Source organism: Pseudophryne corroboree, chromosome 2, assembly GCF_028390025.1.
Source record: "Pseudophryne corroboree isolate aPseCor3 chromosome 2, aPseCor3.hap2, whole genome shotgun sequence".
In the NCBI taxonomy this organism is placed as follows: Eukaryota; Metazoa; Chordata; class Amphibia; order Anura; family Myobatrachidae; genus Pseudophryne; species Pseudophryne corroboree.
In genome coordinates, this window is record NC_086445.1 from 589,216,652 (window position 1) to 589,238,310 (window position 21,659).

General features: G+C 45.3%; 1 protein-coding gene across 2 annotated transcripts in view; it reads right to left on the bottom strand.

Annotated features, from left to right (window-relative positions):
• The window catches only part of EYA3 (EYA transcriptional coactivator and phosphatase 3), a 229,895-nt gene that overhangs the window by 16,525 nt on the left and 191,711 nt on the right, over positions 1 to 21,659 (bottom strand). For both annotated transcript variants that reach the window (XM_063954572.1, XM_063954571.1), the window contains 2 exons: positions 17,376 to 17,490; positions 15,595 to 15,716 (listed from right to left, as the gene is read on the bottom strand). In XM_063954572.1, the coding sequence (XP_063810642.1) occupies positions 15,595 to 15,716; positions 17,376 to 17,490 (237 nt within the window). The remainder of the gene's footprint in view (positions 1 to 15,594; positions 15,717 to 17,375; positions 17,491 to 21,659) is intronic.

Genomic DNA, 21,659 nt, shown 5'->3' on the forward strand with positions numbered 1-21,659 from the left:
CATGAGCTGGGGGAGGGGCTGCTGGGGAAGTTCTGACCTCCCCTTGCTATATGTCAACCACCGGTACCCTGGCCTGTCAAAAAGATTCCCAGTGCCCGTATGTATCGCCCTGGTGGTCTAGTGAAACCCTCAAGTGTACATAATGAACTGGGGCCACTACAGCGCTGCCGATCTGTCTCCTGGACCGACGGTATCGGACTGCAGAGCGTGAGTCCTGTAAGCATGAACCCACCTTACCATATCCCCATGTGTCCGGGTGCAGTCCAGGTCTCCTGCGGCCGCTACTAGTGAAGATATGTAGGGGGACCCCCACCGAAATCACCTAGCTGGAGCTGTACCGGTGGGGTGACGGAGCAGCAGCGCTGGCGTCTCATGGACTGCCTAGCGCTGTCTGCTCTGAAGTAGTATTAAGAAAAATAAAATAATGAAGTTAAAAGTATAAAATAATGAAGTTAAAAGTGAAAAATACAAAGCTTGGGCTGCTACTACAGCCCCACTGTTCAATGGTGACTAGCTCCTGCTGGCACCGAAAAAAAATAAGATTTTACTTACCGATAAATCTATTTCTCATAGTCCGTAGTGGATGCTGGGACTCCGTAAGGACCATGGGGAATAGCGGCTCCGCAGGAGACAGGGCACAAAATAAAAGCTTAAGGATCAGGTGGTGTGCACTGGCTCCTCCCCCTATGACCCTCCTCCAAGCCTCAGTTAGGATACTGTGCCCGGACGAGCGTACATAATAAGGAAGGATATTGAATCCCGGGTAAGACTCATACCAGCCACACCAATCACACCGTACAACTTGTGATCTGAACCCAGTTAACAGTATGATAAACGCAAGGGAGCCTCTGAAAAGATGGCTCACAACAATAATAACCCGAATTTTTGTAACAATAACTATGTACAAGTATTGCAGACAATCCGCACTAGGGATGGGCGCCCAGCATCCACTACGGACTATGAGAAATAGATTTATCGGTAAGTAAAATCTTATTTTCTCTGACGTCCTAGTGGATGCTGGGACTCCGTAAGGACCATGGGGATTATACCAAAGCTCCCAAATGGGCGGGAGAGTGCAGATGACTCTGCAGCACCGAATGAGAGAACTCCAGGTCCTCCTCAGCCAGGGTATCAAATTTGTAGAATTTAGCAAACGTGTTTGCCCCTGACCAAGTAGCTGCTCGGCAAAGTTGTAAAGCCGAGACCCCTCGGGCAGCCGCCCAAGATGAGCCCACTTTCCTTGTGGAATGGGCTTTTACTGATTTTGGCTGTGGCAATCCTGCCACAGAATGTGCAAGCTGAATTGTACTACAAATCCAACGAGCAATCGTCTGCTTAGAAGCAGGAGCACCCAGTTTGTTAGGTGCATACAGGATAAACAGCGAGTCAGATTTTCTGACTCCAGCCGTCCTGGAAACATATATTTTCAAGGCCCTGACAACGTCAAGCAACTTAGAGTCCTCTAAGTCCCTGGTAGCCGCAGGTACCACAATAGGTTGGTTCATGTGAAATGCAGAAACCACCTTAGGTAGAAATTGAGGACGAGTCCTCAATTCCGCCCTGTCAGAATGAAAAATTAAGTAAGGGCTTTTATATGATAAAGCCGCCAATTCTGACACACGCCTGGCTGAAGCCAAGGCTAACAGCATCGACACCTTCCATGTGAGATATTTTAAGTCCACAGTGGAAAGTGGTTCAAACCAATGTGACTTTAGAAAACTCAACACCACATTGAGATCCCAAGGTGCCACTGGAGGCACAAAAGGAGGCTGTATGTGCAGCACCCCTTTTACAAATGTCTGAACTTCAGGTACTGAAGCCAGTTCTTTTTGGAAGAAAATCGACAGGGCCGAAATTTGAACCTTAATGGACCCTAATTTTAGGCCCATAGACAGTCCTGTTTGCAGGAAATGAAGGAAACGACCCAGTTGAAATTCCTCTGTAGGGGCCCTCTTGGCCTCACACCACGCAACATATTTACGCCAAATGCGGTGATAATGTTTTGCGGTTACGTCCTTCCTGGCTTTGACCAGAGTAGGAATGACTTCTTCTGGAATGCCTTTTTCCCTCAGGATCCGGCGTTCAACCTCCATGCCGTCAAACGCAGCCGCGGTAAGTCTTGAAACAGACAAGGCCCCTGTAGTAGCAGGTCCTGTCTTAGAGGTAGAGGCCACGGTTCGTCCGTGAGCATCTCTTGAAGTTCCGGGTACCAAGTCCTTCTTGGCCAATCCGGGACCACGAGTATAGTTCTTACTCCTCTCTTTCTTATGATTCTCAGTACTTTTGGTATGAGAGGCAGAGGAGGGAACACATACACTGACTGGTACACCCACGGCGTTACCAGAGCGTCCACTGCTATTGCCTGAGGGTCCCTTGACCTGGCGCAATATCTGTCCAGTTTTTTGTTTAGACGTGACGCCATCATGTCCACCTTTGGTTTTTCCCAACGGTTTACAATCAGGTGGAAGACTTCTGGGTGAAGTCCCCACTCTCCCGGGTGAAGGTCGTGTCTGCTGAGGAAGTCTGCTTCCCAGTTGTCCACTCCCGGAATGAACACTGCTGACAGTGCTATCACATGATTTTCCGCCCAGCGAAGAATCCTTGCAGCTTCTGCCATTGCCCTCCTGCTTCTCGTGCCGCCCTGTCTGTTTACGTGGGCGACTGACGTGATGTTGTCCGATTGGATCAACACCGCCTGACCCTGAAGCAGAGGTTTTGCTTGACTTAGGGCATTGTAAATGGCCCTTAGTTCCAGAATGTTTATATGAAGAGATGTTTCCATGCTTGACCACAAGCCCTGGAAATTCCTTCCCTGTGTGACTGCTCCCCAGCCTCTCAGGCTGGCATCCGTGGTTACCAGGATCCAATCCTGAATGCCAAATCTGCGGCCCTCTAGTAGATGAGCACTCTGCAGCCACCACAGGAGAGACACCCTTGTCCTTGGCGACAGGGTTATCCGCTGATGCATCTGCAGATGCGATCCGGACCATTTGTCCAGTAGATCCCACTGAAATGTTCTTGCATGGAATCTTCCGAATGGAATCGCTTCGTAAGAAGCCACCATTTTTCCCAGGACCCTCGTGCACTGATGCACTGAGACCTGGCCTGGTTTTAGGAGGTTCCTGACTAGCTCGGATAACTCCCTGGCCTTCTCCTCCGGGAGAAACACCTTCTTCTGGACTGTGTCCAGAATCATTCCTAGGAACAGTAGACGTGTCGTTGGAATCAGCTGCGATTTTGGAATATTTAGAATCCACCCGTGCTGACGTAACACTACCTGAGATAGTGCTACTCCGACTTCTAACTGTTCCCTGGATCTTGCCCTTATCAGGAGATCGTCCAAGTAAGGGATAATTAAAATGCCTTTTCTTCGTAGAAGAATCATCATTTCGGCCATTACCTTGGTAAAGACCCGAGGTGCCGTGGACAATCCAAACGGCAGCGTCTGAAACTGATAATGACAGTTTTGTACTACAAACCTGAGGTACCCTTGGTGAGAAGGGTATATTGGGACGTGGAGATAAGCATCTTTGATGTCCAGAGACACCATATAGTCCCCTTCTTCCAGGTTCGCTATCACTGCTCAGAGTGACTCCATCTTGAATTTGAACCTTTTTATGTAAGTGTTCAAGGATTTCAGATTTAAAATTGGTCTCACCGAGCCGTCCGGCTTCGGTACCACAAACAGCGTGGAATAATACCCCTTCCCTTGTTGCAGGAGGGGTACCTTGATTTTCACCTGCTGGGAATACAGCTTGTGAATGGCTTCCAAAACTGCCTCCCTGTCGGAGGGAGACTTTGGTAAAGCAGACTTCAGGAACCGACGAGGGGGAAACGCCTCGAATTCCAGTTTGTACCCTTGCGATACTACCTGTAGAATCCAGGGATCCACTTGCGAGTGAGCCCACTGCGCGTTGAAATTCTTGAGACGGGCCCCCACCATATCTGAGTCTGCTTGTAAATCCCCAGCGTCATGCTGAAGACTTGGCAGAAGCAGGGGAGGGCTTCTGCTCCTGTGAAGCGGCTGCATGGTGCAGTCTTTTTCCTCTTCCTCTGCCCCGGGGCAGAAAAGAGTGGCCTTTTGCTCGCTTGTACTTATGGGAACGAAAGGACTGAGTTTGAAAAGACGGTGTCTTTTTCTGCTGATGTGGAGTGACCTGGGGTAAAAAGGTGGATTTTCCAGCCGTTGCCGTGGCCACCAGGTCCGATAGACCAGCCCCAAATAACTCCTCCCCTTTATACGGCAATACTTCCATGTGCCGTTTGGAATCCGCATCCCCTGACCACTGTCGCGTCCATAACGCTCTTCTGGCAGAGATGGACATAGCACTTACTCTTGATGCCAGGGTGCAAATATCCCTCTGTGCATCACGCATATATAGTAATGCATCCTTTAAATGTTCTATAGTTAACAAAATATTGTCCCTATCCAGGGTATCAATATTCTCAGTCAGGGAATCCGACCATGCGACTCCAGCACTGCACATCCAGGCTGAGGCGATTGCTGGTCGCAGTATAACACCAGTATGTGTGTATATACTTTTTAGGATATTTTCCAGCCTTCTATCAGCTGGTTCTTTGAGGGTGGCCGTATCAGGAGACGGTAACGCTACTTGTTTAGATAAACGTGTGAGCGCCTTATCTACCCTAGGGGGTGTTTCCCAACGCGCCCTAACCTCTGGCGGGAAGGGATATAATGCTAATAATTTTTTAGAAATTAGCTGTTTTTTATCGGGGGAAACCCACGCTTTTTCACACACCTCATTTATTTCCTCTGATTCAGGAAAAACTATTGGTAGTTTTTTCTCACCCCACATAATACCCTTCTTTGTGGTACTTGTAGTGTCAGAAAGGTTCAATGCCTCTTTCATTGCCGTGATCATGTAACGTGTGGCCCTACTGGACATTACGTTTGTCTCGTCACCGTCGACACTAGACTCAGTATCTGTGTCAGGGTCTGTGTCGACCCACTGAGGTAACGGGCGTTTTAGCGCCCCCGACGGTGTCTGAGACGCCTGGACAGGCACTAATTGATTTGCCGGCTGTCTCATGTCGTCAACAGTTTTTTGCAAATTGCTGACATTATCACTTAATTGTTTAAATACAATCATCCAGTCAGGTGTCGACTCCCTAGGGGGTGACATCACCAACACAGGCAACTGCTCCGCCTCCACATCATTTTCCTCCTCATACATGTCGACACACGCATACCGACACACAGCACACACACCGGGAATGCTCTGATAGAGGACAGGACCCCACTTAGCCCTTTGGAGAGACAGAGGGAGAGTCTGCCAGCACACACCCAGCGCTATATATATATACAGGGATAACCTTATATAAGTGTTATTCCCTTATAGCTGCTGTTATTATCGTTATTTGCTGCCAAAAATGTCCCCCCTTCTCTTTTTTACCCTGATTCTGAAGCAGGACTGCAGGGGAGAGTTAGGGAGCCGTCCTTCCAGCGGAGCTGTGAGGGAAAATGGCGCTTGTGTGCTGAGGAGATAGGCTCCGCCCCTTCACGACGTCCTTATCTCCCGCTTTTTTGTGTAAAAATGGCAGGGGATTAAAATACATCCATATAGCCCAGGAGCTATATGTGATGTATTCTTTTTGCCACCTAAGGTATATTGTTATATTGCGTCTCAGGGCGCTCCCCCCCAGCGCCCTGCACCCTCAGTGACCGGAGTGTGAAGTGTGCTGAGAGCAATGGCGCACAGCTGCGGTGCTGTGCGCTACCTTAGACTGAAGACAGGATGTCTTCTGCCGCCGATTTCACCGGACCTCTTCGTCTCTTCTGGCTCTGTAAGGGGGACGGCGGCGCGGCTCCGGTGACCCATCCAGGCTGAACCTGTGATCGTCCCTCTGGAGCTAATGTCCAGTAGCCTAAGAAACCCGATCCACTCTGCACTCAGGTGAGTCCGTTTCTTCTCCCCTTAGTCCCACGATGCAGTGAGCCTGTTGCCAGCAGGACTCACTGAAAATAAAAAAACCTAAACTAAACTTTTATTCTAAGCAGCTCAGGAGAGCCACCTAGATTGCACCCTTCTCGGCCGGGCACAAAAATCTAACTGAGGCTTGGAGGAGGGTCATAGGGGGAGGAGCCAGTGCACACCACCTGATCCTTAAGCTTTTATTTTGTGCCCTGTCTCCTGCGGAGCCGCTATTCCCCATGGTCCTTACGGAGTCCCAGCATCCACTAGGACGTCAGAGAAAAACAAAAACTAAAAGCACCGGAGGTTGGGATATGAGGGGAGACGGACCCCACTGCATCCTGGGAGGTTGTGAAAGCTTTGCTGTTTGGTACCAGTTCTAGTCCCCACCATTCATACCCATCGTTAACCCTGTGGAGACCATGGACCCTGAAGGAGAAATAAGATGATCTTTACCAAGTTTGCTCGATCTAAGTTAAGGTTCCAATATTTCTCTGCATCCTTCCTTATACTAAACAAAATAGTGCGCAAATTAAGAGCCAATAGATTCCTTAGATTTTTGGGAAGTTACACCTCTAGGTATGTAATAGATTTGGTGGCCCATCCAATGGGAGTCTCCCTAAAAAATGCCAGGCGAGCTTAACTCTGTCTCACGTAGTGCACAGTACACTTTTCAAAGTTAACCTCAAAACCTGACACCAGGCAGATTTCTTTGATATGCGCCATCAATGGTCCGATACACATAAAAGAACATAGGGGGTTATTCGTTAGCAATTGTGCTAAACCATGTTGCACTGTAGGTGAGGCAGATGTAACGTGCAGAGAGAGTTAGATTTGGGTGTGGTGTGTTCAAACTGAAATCTAAATTGCAGTGTAAAAAATAAAGCAGCCATTATTTACCCTGCACAGAAACAATATGACGCACCCAAATCTATATCTCTCTGCACATGTTATATCTGCCCCACCTGCAGTGCACATGGTTTTGCCCAATTACTAACTTTTTTTGTTTGCTAACAACTCTGAATTATCCCCATAGTCCGCAAAAGCTGAAACTTTCACAACCTCCATTCTCACACTTATACTAGTATTCTAAGCATGGAATCCAAAGCCAAATTGAAGAGCAAAGGTGATGCACTGCATCCGGAAAGTATTCACAGCGCTTAACTTTTTCCACATTTTGTTATGTTACAGCCTTACTCCAAAATTGAATAAATTAATTTTTCCCCTCAAAATTCTACACACAATACCCCCAATAATGACAACGTGAAAAAAGTTTCTTTTGAGATTTCTGCAAATTTATTAAAATAGAAAACTAAGAAATCATATGTACAGAAGTAGAGTGGTAGAGTGGCCAGACAAAAGACACTCCTTAGTAAAAAGCACATGGCAGCCCGCCTGGAGTTTGCCAAAATAAACCTGAAGGACTCTCAGACAATGAGAAACCAAATTCTCTGGTCTGGTGAGACAAAGATTGAACTCTTTGGCGTGAATGCCAGGCATCATGTTTGGAGGAGTCCAGGCACATACCATCCCTACAGTGAAGCATGGTGGTGGCAGTATCATGCTGTGGGGATGTTTTTTCAGCAGCACGAACTAGGAGACTAGTCAGGATAGAGGGAAAGATGAATGCAGCAATGTACAGAGACATCCTGGATGAAAACCTGCTCCTGACCTCAGACTGGAGCGACAGTTCATCTTTCAGCAGGACTACAACCCCTAAGCACACAGCCAAGATATCAAAGGAGTAGCTTCAGGACAACTCTGTGAATGTCCTTGAGTGGCTCAGCCAGTGCCCAGACTTGAATCCGATTGAACATCTCTGGAGAGATCTGAAAATGGTTGTGCACCAACACATCCCATCCAACCTGATGGAGCATGAGAGGTGCTGCAAAGAGTAATGAGTGAAACTGTCCAAAGATAAGTTTGCCAAGCTTGTGGCATCAAAATCAAAAAGACTTTAGGCTGTAATTGCTGCCAAAGGTGCATCAACAAAGTATTGAGCAAAAGCTGTGAATACTTATGTACATGTGATTTCTTAGTTTTTTATTTTTAATAAATTACCAAATTCTCAAAAACAATTTTTCACATTGACATTATGGGGTATTGTGTGTAGAATTTTGAGGAGAAATGGGGTATTGTGTGTAGAATTTTGAGGAGAAAAAATAAATTTATTCCATTTTGGAATAAGGCTGTAACATATCAAAATGTGGAAAAAGTGAAGCGCTGTGAATACTTACCGGATGCATTGTATTTGACATCACAAAATCCTCCCCGACTGTTCCAATAACGAATAGTAAAGTGGTGAGACACGTGTAAAAAAAATAAAAAACTTAGCCAAAAGCCCCATCTGTCCAGAATTTCATAAAGGTAGGGCCAAGATACCATGTTAAATGCCTTTGTGGCGTCAAGGTTCAAAAGAATACTTGAAGAACCATGGGGGTTAATTCTGAGTTGATCGCAGCAGCAAGTTTGTTAGCAATTGGGCAAAACCATGTGCACTGCAGGTTAGGCAGAATTAACATGTGCAGAGAGAGTTAGATTTGGGTGGGTTATTTCGTTTCTGTGCAGGGTAAATACTGGCTGCTTGTTTTTACACTGCAATTTAGATTTCAGTTTGAACACACCCCACCCAAATCTAACTCTCTCTGCACATGTTACATCTGCCACACCTGCAGTGCACATGGTTTTGCCCAACTGCTAAAAACTTTCCTGCTGCGATCAACTTGGAATTATCCCCCATGTTGGAGACTAGCCGCCATTACTGATGCAACGGCAGTAAGAATGCCTTTCACAGGCTGCGTGTCCTTAGCGAAGCCCAATTGATGGTCAGTGAGAATAGAGGCAAGAAAGACCTGTTGTCTGTCTGCTAATATTTTGGCCAGGAATTTAAAGTCAACTTTGAGTAGAGTAATGGGATGATATGCTGAAGGGAGGGAAGGATCGATATTAGTTTGGTTTTGAAATAAGGGATGTAAAGGATTGATTAAAACTAGGGAAATGAGGATAGTCTGTTTAATACTACAAAAAAGCGCATGAAGGGCTGGCAACAGATCGTGCTTGAGGAGTTTGTAATATTTTACCGGGTAGCCCTCAGGCCCTGGTGAATTATTTAAATGCATAGCTGCTATAGCACCAGCAATCTCCGCTTCACTTATGGTCTCTTTCAGTGCCTCCCGCTGTGATGGGGTAATGTTGGGATCTCAGTTCCTTGTTCCTTTGAGCAACATAGGACATATGTCCCCTCATAACCATGAGGGGATGTTTCCCAAACCAAGACAGGGTTGTCCCAATGCTCAAGGTTATCGTCTGGAAATTCCACCCATTTAATTTAAGGAATTTTTTAAATTGTTCGGAGCGAAAAAGGCATGAGAGAAATCACCAGAAAGAAGGGCGCAAACAGGGCACCTTTTTTTACACGACACTGCGTCTTATTTGTGCCGATTAATTTTATGTATGACACTTTATATTGTGTGTGACTGAGTCTATGTACAGAGCAGGGCAGAAACAGAACTTGTATTTGAAAAATGCTGTGGCAACTCAGTTGCACACAGATATACAAGTATCATATCAAATTAATCAGCAGTGTCTCCTCTTGCGTCCTAGTCATGTTGTGAATAAGATGCATTTTTGCCAAAACAGACTACTGGCGCTAGGAGATTCTCATGCAACCTGGCATGCTAAGAGGAGCTATTTGGCATGACTGCAGCAAAAGAGGTGCTCAGTGTGGGGCTAGGAGAGTGTCATGCTGCATTGATGGACATCTCGCCTTCCTTACTGTTTGCTCTATATCATAGTGATGCTACAGAGAACTTTAATTCATGTTTAACTTACAAACAGACCTAGTGATAACGCTAAATTAGGGAACATCACAACCTAAAACAAGATAGGACTATAAAAATAGGATTTTAATACCTACCGGTAAATCCTTTTCTCTTAGTCCGTAGAGGATGCTGGGGACACTTCAAGAACCATGGGGTATAGACGGGATCTGCAGGAGACATGGGCACTTCAAGACTTTAAAAGGGGTGTGAACTGGCTCCTCCCTCTATGCCCCTCCTCCAGACTCCAGTTATAGGAACTGTGCCCAGGGAGACGGACATTTCGAGGAAAAAGGATTTATTTTGATTTAAACCAAGGTGAGATACATACCAGCTCACACCTCAAGCAAGCCGTACAACATGGCATTCAACCCAACACATGCAACGGCATGAATAATGACAGCAACAGGCTGCCTATAAACGCAACACAACAGGTGTGTAACCATAACCAATAACTGCAGATACAGTAAGCACTGGGACGGGCGCCCAGCATCCTCTACGGACTAAGAGAAAAGGATTTACCGGTAGGTATTAAAATCCTACGTCCTAGAGGATGCTGGCGACACTTCAAGAACCATGGGGTTTATACCAAAGCTCAAGAACGGGCGGGAGAGTGCAGATGACTCTGCAGCACCGACTGACCAAACAAGAGGTCTTCCTCAGCCAGGGTATCAAACTTGTAAAACTTTGCAAAAGTGTTTGAACCCGACCAAGTAGCTGCTCGGCAAAGCTGTAATGCCGATACCCCTCGGGCAGCCGCCCAGGATGAGCCCACCTTTCTGGTAGAATGGGCCTACACCGATTTCGGTAACGGCAATCCAGACGTAGAATGAGCCTGCCGAATCGTATTACAGATCCAGCGTGCAATAGTTTGCTTGGAAGCAGGAGCCCCAATCTTGTTGGGATGATACATGATAAACAGAGCCTCCGTTTTCCCAATCTGGGCCGTTCTGGCGACATAAATTTTCAAAGCTCTGACCACATCTAGTGACTTCGATTCCTTCGATGACTGGCACCACAATAGGCTGGTTCATGTGAAACGATGACACCACTTTTGGCAGAAATTGCTGACGAGTTCTCAACTCCGCTCTATATTCAAGGAAGATCAAATAGGGGCTCTTGTGACACAAAGCCGCCAATTCAGACACCCGCCTTGCAGAGGCCAACGCCAACAGCATGATCACTTTCCAAGTGACGAATTTCAACTCTACCTCACGTAAAGGGTCAAACCAATGAGATTGCAGGAACTGCAACACCACGTTAAGATCCCATGGTGCCACCAGGAGCACAAAGGGAGGTTGGATGTGCAGCACGCCTTTCACGAAAGTCTGAACTTCCGGAAGGGAAGCCAATTCTTTTTGAAAGAAAATTGATAAAGCCGAAATTTGCACTTTAATTGAGCCTAATTTTAGGCCCGCATCCACCCCTGCTTGCAGAAAATGGAGAAAAACAGCCCAGCTGAAATTCTTCCGTAGGAGCCTCCTAGGATTCACACCAAGACACATATTTTCTCCAAATACGGTGATAATGTTTAGCGGTTAACTCTTTTCTAGCCTGAAGCAGTGTGGGAATTACTTCACCGGGAATACCCTTTCGGGCTAGGATCTTGCGTTCAACCTCCAAGCCGTCAAACGAAGCCGCAGTAAGTCTTGGTACACGCACGGCCCCTGCTGTAACAGATCCTCTCGTAGAGGAAGAGGCCAGGGATCTCCTATGAGCAATTCCTGAAAATCTGGATACTAGGCCCTCCTTGGCCAGTCTGGAACAATGAGGACTGCATGAACCCTTGTTCTTCTTATGATCTTTAACACTTTTGGAATGAGTGGAATCGGAGGGAACACACATACCAACTGAAACACCGACGGTGTCACTAGGGCGTCCACCGCTATTGCTTGAGGGTCCCTCGACCTGGAACAATATCTCGGAAGTTTCTTGTTGAGGCGAGACGCCATCATATCTATTTGAGGAATTCCCCAATGACTTGTCACTTCTGCAAAGACCTCTTGATGAAGATCCCACTCTCCTGGATGGAGATCGTGTCTGCTGAGGAAGTCTGCTTCCCAGTTGTCCACACCTGGAATGAAGACCGCTGACAGAGCGCTTACATGCCTTTCCGCCCAGCGGAGAACTTTTGTGGCTTCTGCCATTGCCGATCTACTCTTTGTTCCGCCCTGGCGGTTTACATACGCCACTGCTGTTATGTTGTCCGACTGAATCAAGACAGCAGATCATGACGAAGATGTTCGCTTGTAGAAGGCCGTTGTAAATGGCCCTTAATTATAGAATGTTTATGTGTAGACAAGCTTCCTGGCTTGACCATTTTCCCTGGAAATTTTCCCCCTGTGTGACTGCACCCCAGCCTCGGAGACTCGCATCCGTGGTCACCAGGATCCAGTCCTGGATCCCGAATCTGCGTCCCTCTAGGAGGTGAGAGCTGTGCAGCCACCACAGAGGTGAGATTCTGGTCTTGGAAGACAGGATTAACTGTCGGTGCATGTGCAGATGGGATCCGGACCATTTATCCAACAGGTCCCACTGAAACACTCTGGCATGGCATCTGCCAAACTGAATGGCCTCGTAGGCCGCCACCATCTTCCCCAGCAACCGAGTGCATTGATGAATCGACACTCTTGCTGGCTTCAGAATCTGTTTGACCAGGTTCTGAATTTCCATAGCCTTTTCCACTGGAAGAAAAACTCTCTGTGATTCAGTGTCCAGAATCATACCCAAAAACGACAGCCTTGTCGTCTGAACCAACTGTGATTTTGGCAAGTTTAGGAGCCAACCATGTTGTTGCAGAATTGTCAGGGAGAGCGTCATGCTCTGCAGTAATTGTTCCTTGGACCTCGCTTTTATCAGGAGATCGTCCAAGTATGGGATAATTGTGACTCCTTGCTTGCGCAGGAGAACCATCATTTCCGCCATAACTTTGGAAAAAACCCTCAGAGCCGTGGACAGACCAAACGGCAACGTCTGAAATTGGTAATGACAATCCTGAACGGCAAACCTCAGGTAAGCCTGTTGTGGAGGATATATGGGGACGTGTAAGTAGGCATCCTTTATGTCGACCGACACCATATAATCCCCTTCCTCCAGACTGGAGATCACTGCTCGGGGAGACTCCATCTTGAATTTGAATTTTCTTAGATAGAAATTGAGGGATTTTAAGTTCAGAATTAGTCTGACCGAGCCGTCCGGCTTCGGGACCACGAACAGGCTGAATAAAAGCCTTCTCCCTCTTGTGACGGGGGTACCGTGACAATGACTTGACTTTGACATAGCTTTTGTATAGCACCGCATACCACCTCCCTGTCCTGAAGAGAAACTGGTAAGGCTGATTTGAAAAATCGTCGAGGGGGTACGTCTTGAAACTCCAGTTTGTACCCTTGGGACACTATTTCTAACACCCATGGGTCTAGGGCCGAACGAACCCAGAACTGACTGAAGAGTTGGAGACGTGCCCCCACCGGTGCAGACTCCCGCAGAGGAGTCCCAGCGTCATGCGGTGGATTTGGCAGAAGCCGGAGAGGACTTCTGCTCTTGGGAACCTGCCACAGCCGGTGACCTTTTTCCCTTTCCTCTTCCTCTAGAAGCAAGGAAGGAAGACGCTTGTCCTTTTTTGTATTTATTGGGCCGAAAGGCCTGCATCTGATAGTGGTGCGTTTTCTTTTGTTGTGCAGGAACATAAGGTAAAAATGATGACTTACCCGCGGTAGCCGTAGATACCAGGTCAGCGAGGCCGTCACCAAACAAGACACCACCTTTATACGGCAGAGACTCCATAGCCTTCCTAGAGACAGTCTCAGCATTCCATTGATGAATCCACAATGCTCTTCTAGCTGAGACTGCTATGGCATTGGCCCTTGATCCCAAAAGGCCAATGTCCCTCGCAGCTTCCTTTAGGTAGGCTGCAGCGTCCTTGATGTAACCCAGTGTCAAAAGAATGCTATCCCTATCCAGGGTATCTATCTCAGATGAAAAGTTATCTGCCCACTTTTCAATAGCGCTACTCACCCACGCCGAAGCAACGGCAGGTCTGAGCAGCGTACCTGTAGTGACATAAATGGATTTCAATGGATTTTCCTGCTTACGATCCGCAGGTTCCTTTAGGGCTGCCGTGTCAGGGGACGAAAGCGCCACCTTTTTGGACAGTCGTGACAGAGCCTTGTCTACAGTGGGGGGTGACTCCCACTTTTCCCTATCCCCAGAGGGGGAACGGATATGCCACCGGAATTCTCTTGGGAATCTGAAACTTCTTGTCAGGATTTTCCCAAACCTTTTCAAAAAGAGCGTTCAGTTCATGAGAGGGAGGGAACGTTACCTCAGCTTTCTTTCCTTTAAACATACAGACCCTTGCATCAGGAACAGCAGGGTTCTCCGTGATATGTAATACGTCTTCTATCGCCACAATCATGTACTGAATGCTTTTAGCCAGTTTTGGATTTAATCTGGCATCACTATAGTCGACACTGGAGTCAGAGTCCGTGTCGGTATCTGTTATCTGGGTAAAAGAACGCTTTTGTGACCCCGAGGGGGTCTGAACTTGTGACAACACATCCTCCGCGGATTTCTTCCATGCCTGGGTCTGAGACTCATATCCAATCTCTTATTTAATAGAGCCACATTCGCATTCAAAGCACTCAAAACATTTACCCAATCAGGCGTCGGCGGTGCAGACAGGGTCACTCCCACAGTCGTTTCTTTCCCTAATCCAGTCTCCTCCTGGGAAGAGCACTCAGCCTCAGACATGCCGACACACGTGTACCGACACCACAAACACACTGGGCATATAGGGGACAGACCCACAGTAAAGCCTGCCAGAGAAACACAGAGGGAGTGTGCCAGCTCACAACCCAGCGCCTATCCCAGTTCTGAAACTTTTTTATATAATGCCTCAGACCTGTTAGCGCTTTTATATCATTAATCCAGCCCAAATTAACCGTGCCCCCCCCTGTTTTGTGAAGAGAAAATAGCACTGATGAGAGCTGTGAGGGCTAAGCCACGCCCCCTTAATGGCGCGCTTCAGCCCCGCTATTTTTTAAATTATTTATACTGGCGGCGGTCCGGATTTAGTGCCTAGGCACTTAATTACCACATAGCCAGTCTCAAAATGAGGATTTTATGCTGCCCGGTGCGGCATATCTGGCATATACAGAGGCATGAGGGGGCTCTGATGCAATATAAATTGATGCTATATATGGAGGCATATCTGGCATACACAGACATGGGGGGGGGGGGGGGGCTCTGATGAAATATAAAGTGCTGCTATATAAAGAGGAATATCTGGCTTACACAGAGACATTGGGGGGGGGGGGGCTCTGATGCAATATATAGAGCGATATCTGGCATATACAGGGACATGGGGGGCTCTGATGCAATATAAAGTGATGCTATATAAAGTAGCATATCTGGCATATACAGGGGCATGGGGGGCTCTGATGCAATATAAAGTGGCATATCTGGCATATACAGGGGCATGGGCGGCTCTGATGCAATATATAGTGATGCTATATAAGGAGGCATATCTGGCACAGACAGGGACACGGGGGTGGGGTGGGGGGATGCTTTGCAGAGATGAGGGTATTTTCATGTAAGGTATATGGCCTTTGAAGCCTATTTTTCCCATCTTCACTCCCCCTTCTGTCAAAAGCTGGCTACAACCTGGAACATTGCACACTTCATGTTTTCATTACTGGGGACAGGTTACCATGGAGAGCAGTGCTTTAGAATATATTGGCTACAAGATGCCAGGTGTTTGGTCTATAAATCACAATTACAGTTATAAGCTGCCACTGATGATGCTCTTCTACAGGACCTCAGGAAGAAGACACAAATGTTGTTACCTATTTTTGTAGCACTGTAAATGTTCTCAATTGGAAAAACTTCTCCCAAGCCGTACAGTAGAACCTTTGCTAGTGCAGGTACCAGCTGTGTGGTGGTTATTAGGACATTAACACAGTTCTTCCTGTCAAAAGAAAAAACAATTAGTCTGCTACAAATAAGTAACAATAGTTGATCAAATTATATATAGTCAGTGTGAAGGAGAAAACCAGTGCTGGCGACTGCCAAATATACAGATGTAGCCACATCGTTTGTGCTACTGCGCTATACAGGTGTCCTAGTCGCGCCATACAAATAGCGCAGGTAGGCAAAGTAAGCCATGATAAGGCACAAGAAAATCTACAGCATGCAATACACAGCTTCACCATTGGGTGGCGATTGTTCCACTAATGAAAAATACAGTACAGTGCTGAACAGCAGCGGATGGATATGGCAATACAGAATACTGAACAATATAGCAAGCTCTGACAAGCGGGCCAGTGCACAGTAAACATACTAGTTCTTTTTTAATACAATAATACTGTAGGGCATAGTACAATATCACTGGAACGACAGGCACAGTGACAACATGCCTTACAACTGAAAGCTGTATAAGAGGATCCTTACATTAAGTAGAAATGTTTACACAGAAAAAGATTTGCTTAGCGTCTCCAAAGCACAGTTTAGAGTTCCACAGCTCTCTCAAAGAAAAAAAAATCAGCGATAAGAGTTGGGACACAAAGCACTATATAAAAAAAAAATTTACAATTAGCGACATCACTGTGTCACTGCAGGTGTCAGTCACTTGTCTTGTATATCTGTGTACACAGCAGCATCTACGGCTTTTTTTTCTTATTCTGAATGTATATCTGTGCGCATGTCTGAGTCTGTATATAAAAGCACAACAGAGCTTGTTTTGGGAAATTTCTAAAAGAGAAAAAAGAAAAAAAACTGTGAAAGCTACTTTTTACACAGATAGTGGATCCTTTGCGTCAATAGAACCCTAGCTCATGGGCATGGTAACCATTGGCGATACCACTATGCCAAGAGAGCCACGGAGACAGGTGACTGACTCCTGCAGTGATGTGTCTTATTGTAATTTTTTTTTTTTATAGTGCTTAGTGTCCCAACTCTATCTCTGATTGTAATGATTGTTTTTTTTAGGGAGCTGTGTAGAACTCTGCTTTTCTTTGTGTGTGTTGGAGACACTGAGACAATCTTTTTCTGTGTTCATATTTCGAATTAATGTAGAGATAAAAAAAAAGTAGTTCTTAAACTACAAGCATCGTTTGACTTTACAATGGAGTCTTCACTCATGCGCAATGGTGGTTTTCAAAAGCAACACCAGGCGGACAAACACAAGTATTGCACCCGACGGAGACTGAATTCATTACACTGTGACTGGATACACCACGCTGTGACAAGGCGCAGGCAAATGTAATGAAACTAGGTTTTCACACTACAAGCCACACGGAGAATAGAAAAGCATGGCTACATGTGTACATGGAGAAACAGAAGCACAACCCTGTCCACCACCACATAACCGAGCCTAGGATAACAGGTAAACACAATTTACTTCATTTAGTAAGTTTGGCTGAATTGCTCACTACAAACTTTTTGGCCTAGGTGTACCATGAAAATATAGCTGAAAGTCTCTAGGGCACTGCGATTAAAGAAAGTTTGGGAACCACCGATATAGGACATAAAAGAGCAAATCATGCAAAGTATAGCAACTTTGTATGAAGAAGTACTGTATGCATAGAATGCATAAACTGGTGTGCACATACAATAACACAAAGTTCACCTTGACTGGATCAGTAGTAAACACTTCAGAGCAGTTCCTAACCAGCCGTCTGTCAGTGTCTCGATGTCGGCTCTTAGCCTTTGGAGGGAGTCACGCCGCTGTGAGCCTAGTAGTCCTGTGACCAAGAAGGAAAACCAATTGCAGTAAATCAGAAATTGTGCACCAAGTCATCGGACAACTGCTCTTACACTCGTTTTCCCTGAGAGGACTTTTATTATGGCTGCCAAAAAAGATGAATTTATTGGTTTGTATATGGCTGCACCATCTCTACAAAGAGTGCTGCAATATCTCTCTGGCCTCGCTCTGTGTTCCTCAAACATGTGTTATACCACAGGCAGAATGGTTTATTGTTGCAGTGACCTAGCTCTGTATGCAGAGAGCAGCTATGTGCTGAATCCCAGGGAGAAACATATAACCAACTCTTCATGTGCATATGAAGACATGGCTGGAAACCAAAGTACAAACCCAACAGGTATCCAATAAATACAAAACGTACCCCATGCAGTGTCAAGGTTTTCTTCAAGTAACCGATAACTTGGTATGACTTGCAAATGCTTCACCAGAATAATGCCACCCTTATAAAAACAGTAAAGGGGGGTACTCACGGAGCGATATTCTAAGCAATCTGACTAGATTGCTTAGAATTTGAGCATGATCACTCCGTGTGTACCCCATACAGCGATAGCGATGCGCAGCCCCGCGCAATCACTATCGCTGCTGCTGCTAGATTGGCCTGCATGCAGGCCAATCTAGCGGGTCGCTCACTTCACCCGCTGGGTGAAGTGAGCGCCCCCCCCCCCCGTCTCCCCCCGCACGCTCAGCACAGATCGCGCTGTGCTGAGCGGCAGGAGAGATGTGTGCTGAGCGGTTCGCTCAGCACACATCTCTCCCACATCGGCCCATCTATATGGGCCTCAACACAGTATGTTTGCATAGCAAAGTAAAACAGCTATCTTTCAGGCAAAGCAATTCATGTGTGCTACTAATTTGCAGTTTACAAGAACTATCTTAGCTCATTAAGGACCAGGAGGGATGAACTACAAAAATGGTTGAACACACAGCAATCAAAGGCAAAGGAGCGTAGCAATGAAAAGAAAGTGCTAGCTTCATGGGTGCATACCACATACAAATTCAAGCACCTAAAGCAGAGAGGTTATTATATATGGTCCACAGATATATTAAAAAGGAAAAAGTTTGATCAGAAAAAAGGGTCAGCGCTGGAAATATGGGAAAAGGGACTATGAATAATAAACGACAAGCGTGGATCATTAGTAATAGCAATATTTAACCAATCTGGCACTGGCTGTTCTCTCACCCCTGTACTGACACTAAATTGGCAGGTTTTTTATAAGTCACATTGCAATAAGAGCAATGAATGTTTTTTTTTTTTTTAAATTATAGTTTCATGGAGTCTGCTACTCCTTAGAATAAGGACAAAACATGTTGATCCAAGAAAGCTACTCTGTGCAGCCATTTACTGTTGTAACCTGCTATATGTTACCTAATACTAATTGCCGGTATACGGATTTGCTGACTGAAGAATATATTTGCCTTGCCAGTCTGTGGTACTGTGAGCTATTATCACTGGAAGTGGGCTCTAGGAAATAATCCGGAGAGATTTTTATTTATTGGAATTTATATACCAATCTGGACAATAATAACCTGGCTATCAGAAAAGTGCCTGACCATTATAATTACTTGCATGATATCAGATACTGGGCATTTTTTACTATATGAATGGTAATTACAGCGTATAGCAACTTATTTTACATATCAAATCATATGATTTGTGCTGTATGCGTGTGACTATAATACTTAATAAATTGCTTTAAATAAAAGAAGCCATTTTATGGTCTATTTATCCCTATGAACAGATATATGAAATTTTGATTATTTGCAAACGTTCTATATTCTTTCCCACTGACGCAATTTATAGTTTAGTATTTTTGTAGTTTCTCTTTTTTGGATGTACTGGCAAGTGGTTCTTATGACTTTTCTGCAAGTGAGTATTTATGATATGTTTTGCAAAATTATAATTTATAACTTACAAATATATTACTTGGACAAGCAGGAGCTTGCATTGTTGATGTATGCATACTCAGAATTGTTTCAGTGAAATTTCCCAGTGAATTTAGCATTTTCCACATTCATAGGGTGGTATTCGTTTGAAAAGTCAGTTGGGTGTCTGTTTTTTCCTAATAGACAGAAAAAAATAGACACCCAACCGACTTTTCAAACAATTGAATTTCACCCATTGACTGTGATCCTACCCCTGAGGAAGTTCCATGCAAGGGACGAAACGCATAAGAGTATTGGTGGTCTGATCCTTTCGCTATTACTGGAACCCTTCACTATTAAGCTTACACCTGATAGGGTGGTCGGTGGAAGTGTATACTATATGTTCCTGTTTTGACGTTGGTTCCCTGTAACACCATTTTATGATGTAAGAAGCATTTCGGAAGCTTTTACTCTGAATATTGTGGATAAAATCAATTCAGATATTTGACTAAAAAGAGCCCACTTGTGCCGTTTTTTTTTTTTTTTTTTTGGGGGGGGGGGTGTCTCTTTCTTGGTGAGATGGTATATTGCAGGTTGCCCAACTCACCCGATTTTATTGGTGACTTAAGTCTTTACGTAGTAATTCCTGTTACTCAGTGAGAGGAAAGGCTCCCTTAGTAATTCAGAGGGAGAAACAATACTGATGAGGGATGATAAATTGCACAGATTATACCAGATGTGGGCCTACGGATCTGATTTACCCGTAGATATTGCTCTTGTATAAGACTTGACAATCTACAGTGGGCAGTACGGACGGTGTAATGGTTAGCATTACTGCCTCACAGCACAGAGGTCATGGGTTCGATTCCCACCATGGCCCTAACTGTGTGGAGTTTGTATATTCCCCAAATACTTGCGTGCGTTTCCCCCGGGTACTCTGGTTTCCTCCCACAAATACTGGTAGGTTAATTGGCTCCTAACAAAAAATGAACCCTAGTGTGAATGTGTCTGTGTATACATGTGATAGGGAATATAGACTGTAAGCTCCACTGGGGCAGGGACTGATGTGAATGGACAAATATTCTCTGTAAAGCGCTGCGGAATACGTGCGCGCTATATAAATAACTGGTAGTAATAATAATTAACAATCTTGAAATCATATCCCGGTTGAATCATATGTGGACATTTGATCCTGTTATAAACAGTTACAGACTAGAGTTTGGACAATTACACTGAACGCCTCAGCGCCCTCTGGTTATCTCCTCCTTGTGCCTATCTATTCTGTTCCCGCTCCACTGTGAGACGCCACTTTAGAACTAACAAGTGTGTGTCAAAGGATGTGTGTGTGTGTATATATCTATCCATCTACAGGACTCTAAATCCCACACTCTAACCCAGCGAGGACCAGCGGTTGGGGTGTCCAATCGTGATCTGGGTGAGCAGGGTGCTTCTGGTTCCCTGTAACTGTGCAGAGTTGCGTATACCTTTATAGAAGGTCCTGGATTGGGACCAAAGCATCTGTACTTTTGGACATGGTATGTTACATTTTTTTCATATGATTTTTTTTCTTAATAAATTTGTTCATTTTTTCCACTTGAAAACTAATGGTCTGGTGAGTGTTATTCTCCCTAGAGGAAATTTTATATGTATCTACAGTATCTCTCTCTGTAGATACATATAGAATACATCCACTGGGGGATAGGGAGAGACAAGGCTGTGTGTGTGTGTGTGTGTGTGTGTGTGTGTGTGTGTGTGTGTGTGTGTGTGTGTGTGTGTGTGTGTGTGTGTGTGTGTGTAGCATGATATGTCCTGCCGCGACCGACCGATGGACATATGCCCTGTTCTTTCACATGGGAAGGAAAAAGGAAAGGTTCTCCACAGGGGGCATAACGCCGATATTGTGGCCAATACACAGGGAGAGATCTCACAGTGTATATAGCCACAATATCTGCAGGGTCTGAGGTGGCCAGATAAAAAAAGTCTGTTAGACCGACAGGCATTTTATCTGTATATGTATACCCAGGATTAGTTGTTTTTCTTTTGTCTTGCAGTTATAGATCAGTCAAATGTTAATAACATATGTGGGTAATATCGGATAAACAGCAATGTTCAATTTTATATTCTTTTTCCACACTATCTAAACATTTGGATTGTACCTTAACTCAACTCATACATACCTACCAAGTGTCATATCTCATGGATCTTGCTATTATCTTTTTTTCTCAGCCTCAATTATTTGCAACCCTAACTATAAATATCCGCATCATATTTGGGATCTAGGAAGTA